This window comes from Rhyacophila brunnea, unplaced genomic scaffold (genome assembly GCF_057557595.1).
Source record: "Rhyacophila brunnea isolate RB1 unplaced genomic scaffold, BYU_Rbru_1.0 scaffold_3, whole genome shotgun sequence".
Taxonomy (NCBI): domain Eukaryota; kingdom Metazoa; phylum Arthropoda; class Insecta; order Trichoptera; family Rhyacophilidae; genus Rhyacophila; species Rhyacophila brunnea.
This window is the reverse complement of record NW_028232965.1, coordinates 34,540,544-34,551,994: the sequence shown is the minus strand read 5'-3', so window position 1 is coordinate 34,551,994 and position 11,451 is coordinate 34,540,544. Positions and strand designations below refer to the sequence as shown.

At 32.4% G+C, this 11,451-nt stretch overlaps 1 protein-coding gene across 1 annotated transcript; it reads left to right on the top strand.

The window, feature by feature from the left end:
- The first annotated feature begins 2,678 nt into the window (after positions 1 to 2,678).
- Positions 2,679 to 10,492, top strand: Cchl (Cytochrome c heme lyase). Its single transcript, XM_085953347.1, has 5 exons — positions 2,679 to 2,802; positions 2,890 to 3,084; positions 4,620 to 4,856; positions 6,403 to 6,527; positions 8,846 to 10,492. Exons 2-5 carry the CDS (start codon positions 2,905 to 2,907, stop codon positions 9,072 to 9,074), a joined length of 771 nt encoding a protein of 256 aa, XP_085809473.1. The 5' UTR covers positions 2,679 to 2,802; positions 2,890 to 2,904; the 3' UTR covers positions 9,075 to 10,492.
- Positions 10,493 to 11,451: the final 959 nt, after the last annotated feature.

Here is an 11,451-nt window from a genome sequence, read left to right as displayed (position 1 = left end):
CTAGTTTTTCGCTGCCACGTACATCTGTCGAATTTGATGAGTTTCTCAAACGATCCAGTAGGATTTTAGGGCACCCTTGTGAGGTACCCATAGCTTTGAGTTGGTGTTATTGATGATCAGATTGGGTGGATTACAAATATGTTTACATTTTGCAGACCAGGCTGCTATTATGGAACCGGTAAGTGGTGATGAGTGGTGATTTTACTTCTACAATCATTGCATCCGAATTGAATGCATACATTCAAATATGCAGTAATTGCATGAAATTTAAATTTTTCCATGCAATCATCTAAATTGAGTCAATGTTATCAAATGGCAGTGATTTCATTTGTTCATGCAATCATAGCACTCGATTCTACATTTTGTGCATTTTAGTAGTATGTTTGTACATTCAAATGGCAGCGATTTATTTCTGTGATGATCGCATAGCAAGTACATGGATTATATTGCGATTACTCATTGAATCGTTCTAATGTTGCAATAGTTATTTTTTATTACCATTATACAATTGTTTTAATTCAGTACAGTACCTAGTTCGATTGACCAAATAACAAAACTACATTAGTTTCCATTCACGTAAAATGGTTTTACGCACATAGAAATTGCTGTTTTTCTTTCCAGAACCTTCAAATGCAATGGATGAGTGGATCACATAAGCTCAAACACCACTGTGGTCAACGCATGTAATGATCGCATAATGTAAAATCACCACTTTAATCACAAGCTGATATTACTTTAAAAAATGGGATTTTTGAAAAACGATAAACTTTCGGCTCGTCCTTGAATCATAGGCAATAGGTACAAATCTCAATGATATAGAATACCTACAAAAAATACATATTAGACCAAAGAGATTCGACTGTAGTTTGTAGTAGACGTAGAGTACGCAGTAAAATAACTTAGATTCTACAAAACAAATCAAAATACCATTAAATAATTTATTCGTTACTTAGATGGTATTTCAAAAAAATATGCATGAAAAACAAACTTTGAATATTATTAATTACAGCCGGCTCTCGACTTCCGTGCGTTCTACTTTCGTCAATTCGCTATTTCAAATATTTCTTAAAATTAATATTTTTGTTGATAATGCAAAAACTGCGCGCTTCCATGTAGTTGCAATAATTCATAAAAACAGCATGTTATAGAACTCTTTATCAAGAAAAGAAAAACGGGTGATACCTATTCAACTACCTCTTTACAAGTTTAGAAAACATCTGATTGTTAATACACCTGGTTAACTTTATTATTGCCCATACATAATTTTTGAAAACACTTCTGAGAAAATTTATATTAAAACCAATAGAAAATCTTTTTGAAATAAGTTTCCTGCGGGGATGTCTTACTTTTTCAAAAAGATTTTCTATTGGTTATTCTCAGAAGTATGTATGGGCAATAATTAGAATGTTACATTCTTAATTCTTGTGAATTATTCATTGAATAAAAAAAACAGTTAATTTATTATTGCCATAAATAAATATTTTAAACTATCTACACCATGTGAGGCACTAATTACAAAAAGCGACAAGTCCACAATTCAATACTTTCGGGAAACAACGTTTTTGTGTTTCAAGCTTCAATTATTTGTTTTAATGTGAGATTATTTTTTCCGTTGCATTCTATGTTGAAATTAGAACCAAATGGCAATTTGTTTCAGCCGATAAACTCTTAAATGTAATAAATATAGGCAAACTAAAATTGGACGTAGCACTATCTGTACTTCACTTTTTAATTTACTCCGCATAAGGCACATATTTCCGTGGCACTGTCATGAGTTTACCAGATGCTACAGCATGGGAGACGCCCTTTTCAATATTGAACGTTCCCTTATTGGTTGACTTAAAAACGCGTGAAATCAACCAAGCTTTAAATAATATGAAACACGGACTTGGCGCTTTTTGTAATAAATCGAGACTTAAAATATTTTTTTCGTAGGGTTATGTCGCGTTTTGAAATTTATAGATCAATACATATTGTGTAAAATTATACAAAGAATACGTGTGTATTTTTTTCTCGATTTTGACCAAATGTGGACTTCAAATCACTTTTTGGAATTAGACGCCTCATGTAATGTTTTTTTACATTGCTCTACTTTCGTACATTCAACATTCGTACACATTTCAGTGGATCTATTCTATTTACTTATCGACCGCTAAAGTGATAAAGTGATAAAAATATTATCAAACTTAGGGTAGGTTTGTATCAAAGTGTTTGCACTTATTGCAACAATTACAACCAATTTATTGTAATTGTTTCAATAAGTGCTAAAACTTTGATACAAACCTACCCTAAGTTTGAAAATATTTATCACTTTAGCATCGATAAGTATAGAATAGATCCACAGGAACCAATTACGTACAGATCTACAGATCTTGGAGAATGGCCAAAAATAGAACTACGAACTTACATAGGACGCCATATTGAAAAACGTTATTCAAACATCTGATTTTGCCAGTTACGAGTCGTGATTGGGTAGTTTTCGAGAGTGGCTCCCCCATCCCATTCTTCAAATAAGTTTGTAGGTCTGTACGGTCCGTACGAAAGTCGAGGGCCGCCTGTAATAGAAAAAATATCGTAGATACACGCGCTGCGTGTGGCACACTGTCTAAGAACCATAGACAAGAATGGACAACAGTATCATTATCATAGATAATAAGATAATATACGAGCAGTATATTAGTCTATGGCATGTCTATGGTGTGGTAGACAGATTGCCCCATTTTCGATATCTGTCGTTCGATTTAATTTTTGTTTTATCTTCAACTCCATGAATGAAATTGATTTTATAAGGTCGATCAGGAAGTAAGTTCACACGTTTAATTATATCGTGACTTAAGTTTTTGCCATATATTTAATAAACAAAACTTATGTAACTCATAACCTCAACAGAATTTAAGGGTCAAAATGGGGAACACTGTTTCGGCCGCCGAAGTAACTGCTTCAAAATTACTGAATAAAGACAGCGAACCTATGAAATCACCGCCACCAGAATGTCCGATGCATAAAGATTACAAACCACCCCCTAAAGTTTCTGAATGTCCAGTGCAACACGGAAAAGATGATGACATTAATCCATATAACATGGTAAGAACATCATTTTATTGTATCTAATTATAATATACCTACATACGATGTTGTACAAGTTAATTGGTAGACATTGAAGTTAGATTGGCTGGTCCTTTTATTAAATATCACAAGATCCAATCGATTAGGTACTGAATGTCCCAATAGCTGTTTTAACATTTCAACGAATCTTATGCTGTTTGTCATATCACATTTCATCAAAAACAGATGGCCATATGGCATTGAGATCGAATTCGTGTCTAATATATTCGTAATAAAAACCACCGGAATACACGGGAAAGACAAGAAAATAGGTAGGTAAGTAAGGTAAATGCAATCTTATCATATTATGTACCTATATTATATTCATATAGAATTCTTAATGGCTTAAAAATACGTTAGCATGTAGGTGCTCGTGAAATGCTCCAATATCATTTTTTTGACCTAAATACTATATGGCCCTTTGTTTCCTATACAACAGCTCATCATAAACTTTAGTATAACGAACTGTATACGTACAATTTACAAGTACACTATTTTATAAAACCCTTGACTTGAAACATATTTTGTGGTTATTAATAAAATTATTACAGACTGAGTACAGAACGACACCTCCTATGTATAAGGTCAGAACTGCGACATGGTAACTTTTCAGTACGATTTCAGTATATCGTCTCTGTTCTGACAGAACACACTAACTGGAGAATACTAGTTGTTAAAATGTTTGAAATAATGGTCTATCATGTGAGTTTATTAAGTAATCGTAAAAAGAATGACTTTAAAATAAAGACTGTTTATTTATTAAGAAGGTTTCCAGACGGTAATGTTTGAAATAAGGAACATTTTGGTACTAACTCAATATTTAATTTTTTCGAATTAGTGTCTTCTGCCAGAACAGTGACGATATTTTAATGACTCCACAACGTTAATTAAAATTCTGGAATCGTAATTGTTTAGTTATGCTTATATCGTTTTATTATTTAATAAAGGCAATGAAGTCAAAATAGTCAAAAACGCAGTTCCGACCTTTTACGTAGGAGGCGTCGATAAGCTCGTTGAAATATATTGTGTAATTTGTCTAAGATTGATTTGTTTCTAATGCCTAGTACAGACCAAGATACATTGGTTCGGTAATCATTGTATACAAACTGTTCGAAAGTTATATTAAAATTGTTTCTGAACATCACTTTTTGAATACTTGTACATTTCCGAACATTTATCATGTTCTGATACAATTGTCCATATTGTATTTTTGTTGTCCGACGAGGATTGAAAATATTCGGAACAAATGTTCTTAGTTAGTCTGGACTAGGTTTAATAATTGGTGTGGAGTATCCCCGTGGTTCAGTGGATTATTAGTGTTTGCGACAACCATAAACCTCGCTTTATTATAAGACGTAGATACTTTAATATTTACTAATTTATTATACTTACGTATCTACTTGTTAAAGTCGTAACATATATGAATTTCTTCGGGAATATCAATACTTTATGTTATAAACGTTGTGAACTAAAACTTGGTATGAGTAATTTTGTATTAATGTAATTATTTATAGATGCCTCCAGCGAATCAACAACCCGCCCCAGACCAGCCGTTCCCTTTGCCTACAAATCGGCAAGTATCCAGCATCCCCCGTGCCGTTCCCGACGGTAACAGCGAATTTTGGGTTTACCCTAGTCAGCAAATGTTTTGGAATGCCATGCTTCGAAAAGGTTGGCGCTGGAAGGATGATCAAATATTGGAGAAAGACATGGATGACATTATCAAGATACACAATGCTAATAATGAACAGGTATATTTTTCTTTTTGTAACTTCCATGAGAATAGATAATTCTCTTACATGTGCATTAAGATTATAAGTCTATAGTCGATATCACTAGGAAGTGCATTATTACAGTATAGTATTATGCTTGTCTACTGATGGGTGAGACACAGGTTCAAATCCAGCAGCTCAAATATGTATATTCCTTTGTTAATTAATATGTGTGTTACGGTCCGGAACACAGACCCAGTGGGTTTAGCGAATGGTTAATCAGAATGAAAGAATTACCTATTAATTGAAAATATGAATACAATATAGCTCATATCGGCTGTCAAAATTCAAAACCCAGTAAGGGACTTCAGAAAAAATGTTCAGAAAAGCCAAAAAACATGTTCATATAGAATTTAAAATTTACTATCGATATCTCAAATAGAAAAAAGGTTTTCTCAATGTTAGTACTGTTTTATGGCCTTAACTTATTATCAATATGGTATCCAATATTTAAGAATTATTGGATTCCCAAATTGAAATCACAATATGTACCCAAATTTGATTTAAACCTTGGTATTATTAAAATATTAGTGATGTCAAACGAATAATATATTCATTGGGTAGATGTCATTAGTAATATTTTTTAATTCGAGCAGGAATATCCAAGAATTGCATAATTACCATGTGGAAATATATGAAAAGATCATTTATTGCGCTTTGAAAACAATGTGTTTGTATTTATCAATTTATGTTTATTAGTATGAATGAAATAAAAGTCGATTTCAAATCGCAGTATGACCATAATACATAATCTAATATAAAAAAGACCACTATTCAATATTATAAAGTAAGTGTTGCTCCCCTTCTTGGTTTCGAAATAATTGTTTTTATTGGATACTGTTAACTGGCGGCGAGGCATAGTTACTAGTTTTTTTAATGATGATTATCTCGTAAATGAAGTAACTTAAAATTGGAAAAAATATACAAGGATATGTATGAGGAGATTTTGTAGTTAAAAATACAATATAATGCAATTTTTGAAAAAATGTCCCCTGCTATGTTTTAAATTTAAACAGCCGATATGCTAGAACCATCAGAACATTTAATAATAAAAACTGATGAGCTACAAAAAACATCGTGTCAATTACCTGTCATTTGTAGTTCTCTTCCAAACCGCTAAAAACAAAGATTATGTCACCCAAAAAGTGTAAATTTGCAAAAAAGTAGTTGGCAAGAAGTTTATGGCGTGGCGTGATACATGTGAGTGTGGTTCTGACAGATTTAACTTGTTAGACAAGGAGCATTTAATTACTATTGAGTTACCGCATTTAAATAGCATGCTAATTAATTATATCGAATGGCCAATTCATTAGTGTACAAATGGTGTACCGTCCGTGTGGAAAGGATTAAATACCAAGTAAAACGACATTGGATACTTTTGCCCATAGCATGACATACTGTGAGCTTACGTGTGTTCATGTGACGTTATAATAATGTGTTTCTAGCTTTAATTATTACATGTTATGATAATTTTATAAAAAGAAAGATGGTGAGCAATAAAGTAATTACACTTATAATTTTGTAGGCATGGCGAGAGGTATTGAAATGGGAAGCGTTGCATGCCCGTGAATGTGGCAGTCCTAAGTTGAAGAGTTTTGGTGGAAAAGCAACACATTTCAGTCCCCGGGCCCGAATACGTCAACTCTTGGGGTATGTATTTCAATATTACCATGCAAACTATTCTAAAAATGTATTGCGATGTTCATTTTGATAACTGGAAAAGAAACACGTCTTGTATTTTTAATGAGATGTGTCTATGGATACATCAGTCTTTTGGTATGATGAAAATTTTAAATTTATTATGCGAAGTTAAATAGAATAATAGAAGCGTATAAGATATCCGGAAGTGTTATGCAATTATGTACCTGGAGTCTATTTGGTTTAAGACATTTTGGTTCAAATTGTTGAACGATAATATTATGTAGATCCAAAACAATCAAGTTGTATGATATCTTTATTTGTGTCATCTGTTTTCATGTTTTTACATATTAATATCATTTCCTATTATCAATTACAAAATGTTGGCTTTTAATTCAAATTAAAATTTGTTTATTTTACATAATACGTAAACTAAGTAAGCACTATTTTAAAAACCTTAAAACCAACTTCCACCTGAACTCACCATCATGTAAGTCAAATATATTAATTTCCGAAGCGATTTGATTGAACACGGTTATTGCAATTTAACTGGCACCACCACTGGTAGGTAAGTTCTGCACATTGGGAGAAAAAATAATGGATGCTCCTGATTTCTAAGATCGGGGACACACAGTTCAATACTATGAAGAATGCCAGAGTTTCCAAATAATATGTAGTTAATATAGATGATATCTTCTAAACTTTAGACTACAGTATGTAAGCATACTTAAAAGAAACTCAGTCGGATAGACCCATGGATAGTATCCATCCAACCGCAAGTATAGGGAGTCTCAAAAATTTCTTTTGAGTCCTCTTCACCATAAGTACCATATAACACCAGGGCCCAAACAATAGACCCGATCCGAAACTTTTAATATTGTAATATCTGTGGTGCCTTCTTAAAAAAAAATGGTAACCATATGGTTAATAACTGTCAGTTCAATGTTTAAATGTAATATCCCATTTACAAGTGCATAGATTTACTGTTGACAGTAAGTATTGTCGCGGCCATAACAAGAAAATGTATGGATACACATGTATAATCCTGGAGTTGCAAGCTTGCATGCATGAATCAAAAACGTTTGGAAGCTTCTAAATTTTCATGCGACAGTAGGGGTTTTTTCGATCTGCGCCTGCGCAGTAGAACGATAATGGCAAAACTGCCGGCAAAAAAATGAACTATGCTCATTTAGAGGTTAACCGATTTTCACTACCTGTCAAATAATATCATAAAATGACAACATCGCATCTCGCTTACTCTTGAAGAATGAGATTGGAGAGACAGTCTGCACTTTGACGTGTAAACAGTTATTGTCACGATAGTTTAAAATATTCACTATTGCTGCCAGTAAATCCATGCACGTGTACAGGCGCTATGATGCTAAGATTTCTTGCAGATGATATTCGTGAGAGAACTCTGCCATGCATCAAATATTGAAAAAAGATACTCATGAGGCTTCACTAAACAGTAAAATATTGAATTTATCAATATTGTCTAGTCTAGATGCCTGCCTTGACAGAATAATATTTCTCTCCCAAATTTCAATCAGAAAAAATTTCCATGATAATAGGTACCTTAGCTATGATGTGAGAAGTATTAAATAATAAATGATTCAGCTTTTAGGTGGAAAGTGAACATGGCTCTCTTGAATTGGCCTAATGCCAGCACTTCATTGGCGAGCCAAAATACCGAGGACAATAAATCGTCCGATTTGTCTATGCTCTGCTACTGATCACCGAACGAATAAAAAAGTCGAGCTGTCAAAAGTGAAAAGTTGCGATTGTCGTAATGTCTTCCGATAATCCTATATTTTTGTGTTATTTATATGTAGACTTGCATAAAATAATATAGCAGTGAAAACAACACAAGGTTTACGTTTTCTTTTATGAATTTTATAAATTCAAATGAAAAAATATTGGTAAATCTCTCATTTTCTAATGTGTAAATTAACAAATCAACCAATGCAAATATTTAAAACAATTACAGATTTTTTTGTTCCGAATGATTGCGTATATTATGTCAAAACAAATTTTCGTAGTGATCGACGGACTAAGTCTGTCAACTCATAGAGTAAAATATCAAACATGTTTGAAATCCAACGAGCCTGGTCTGCGGATTAAAAAGTCCGCAGACCTGGGGTGCTCCACGCGAAAAAAAAGTCCGAAGACTGTGAATCGTCTGACTTGCGTGCCAATGGAGTGCCATAACTCACTATTTCATTAAGCGGTAACGATTGTATACACGTCATGTTAATATCTAAACTGTGTTAGGATTGGAATCCGAAAAGATGGTAATGGGTTAATCAGGGCGTAATTTTGTATATTTTTAGATATGAGCTTCCTTTTGACCGTCACGACTGGATTGTGGACCGCTGCGGAACTGATGTGCGTTATGTTATTGATTACTATGACGGAGGAGATGTTGATAAACACCACCAGTTTGCGTTACTCGATGTTAGGCCCGCTTTGGATTCTTTTGGAAGCTGTTGGGATAGAATGAAAGTCATGTATATGAGGTACAGGTATGAATATTTCAACAAAGAAGAAACCACCAATTGAACATGTAAAATTTAATATTATTTGTACTTATCGTGTTAAATCATTTTATGTTTTATAAATATTGAAATTTGATTTTTCATGTACAAAATTGCCATTAACCTGTTCAAAACCAATCGTCAATCTAGAAGAGGTACATTAAAATTTATTATTCACCTGGAAAAAGGAGATGGACATAATTCTTCATACATAAAATTTGGAAGTGTATTTGATAATATTGTGTTGTATTTATTCTTGACGAATATTGTTGATTATGTCAATTAATTTTGAGAAATATTAAAACTACCTAAACAGTGAAATTATACTAGTTGTTATTGATAGTGTTTAATAGTTATCAAAGTGAAATCAATTAAGTTATTTTTAAAGGAATGCAAATAATGCATTTTTTTAATGTTACCATTGTTTAAAATTATGCTTAAAATATAATATGTTATTTATTGCTTTCGTCTTATTTAATTCATAGAAATATGAAACCATTTCACAATTTTTTGTATATAAATGCATGACGCGCTGCCGCAGTCATAATATTAGTTTCTTCTTTTGCTTTTATAGCGTTTGGAAAATATAGATAATAATCTTTGCAGAACTATGTATTACTACTGGAGAGTATCAGTCAAGTATAAAATATTTAAATTTATTTATCGTATTTGCTGAAAGAACTGTTTTACGATTATTTTATGTGACAGTTATCACACCTACTATGTACGTAGAGTCTGTATTCTTTATGTTGGCGTTCACGTCACGTCGCTCATGGACGGAAAGCATTGTGTCATCGCGTTTGACTGTTGCAAGTTTTCAATGGGAGGGAACAAGAGGGAATGTAGTGATAAGATGCTGAAGCAGGGGGGAAACCGCACGCCAGCACAAAGAATACGGACCCTAACCCTGACCTTGGCACACCTTTTAATAAAGAGGACCTTATCATCTACAAAATGAATAATGTATTTTGTTGAAATTTAATGTTTTTCTGAATTGCAATGGCTGATCGCTCATTACTATTCAATTAATAAAATTTTAACACGGAGTAGTTACTTATATAAAATATATAGGTACACACTATTAATTTTTTGACACCACGATATTAGTACCTACACGATATTTGGTAATTAATTGTAATAATTTTTGAGTAGGTATTTAAATCAATATGTATATTGTAAAATGATGTGCAGACATAGTAAATACCTTCCTATTGGTGTATTTTAAATGCAATGTGATAATTACTAATCGTTATTTTTAAAATAACATTTTCACGCTTCTGTGACATTAAAAATGTGTTGTAATCTTTCAATATGTTATGTTAATATCTTCATTATATCATAGACAAGCAAACATTATTGTATGGAATGTAAATAACAAGTTATGTAGTATTTAAAAAAAATTAAAAATTAAGTGTAGAAATAAAAGAATGTTGAATGATGCATAATGCTTTTTCATTGTAGTAGTTTTAGTATTGTTAAATATCATCTTGCTGAATAATAATATTATAATATCATTTTATCAACTCAATCTGACAACTAGATAACATCGATTTTTATGTGGTTGGGAAATTGAACATCAAAGATGGTAGAATGCCAAGTGGACGGTGCAAACATGTCAGTCTGAAACAATTTTCTCACCCCAAAATGAATTACAATGAAATTCAGTACACTTTGCCGCAAATGGGCCGTTCTTAAGCGCCGGCTAGACGGCAGCGACTTGCCTGCGCGGTATAAATTGTGCAAACAATACGGAACATTTTTCGGTCTGCGCAAGCTACAGTTTTCCCGTCCATACGCACGGGCTAAGCAATACAAACCTCAGGGTCTAGCCGGCGCTTTAGAGATACAAGTATTTTTATCAGTATTTTAGTTGATAGCCAATTTATTATAGTATTTTCCAGTGACGAAGGGTGGATGTAGAGTGTTGAGATTCAACATAAATATGTAGTACACACTAAAATTTCTCAGCTATACTTATTTGTTTTCATCGAAATAAGAGTAGAAATTGAAAATGGTATTAGTTATTTTTTTAAATTCAATAAAACCCTGCCTAAAGTAAACCATAATAGATATTAGTACATTAAAAATATTCTTCTATCTATAAATATCATATAAGTCGATACCTATAATTTTAGAATTTCTTTTATTTTGTTAACTGTCAATTTATGGCGGAACTGCATTGTATTGTTATTTAATTTAATAAAACGCATTTTTTTTTGTAGTACTTATTCCACTTTTAAAAGTGGAATAAGTACTACAAAAAAAATTGCGTTTTATTAAATTAAACAGCAATATAATTTTAGATATTTCATAGAGAGAAGAATATTTTTTTGAATGGTTTGGTTAGGCAGGATTTAATTAAATTTTAAAAACTAACCAATACCATCTGCGATTTGTATTCT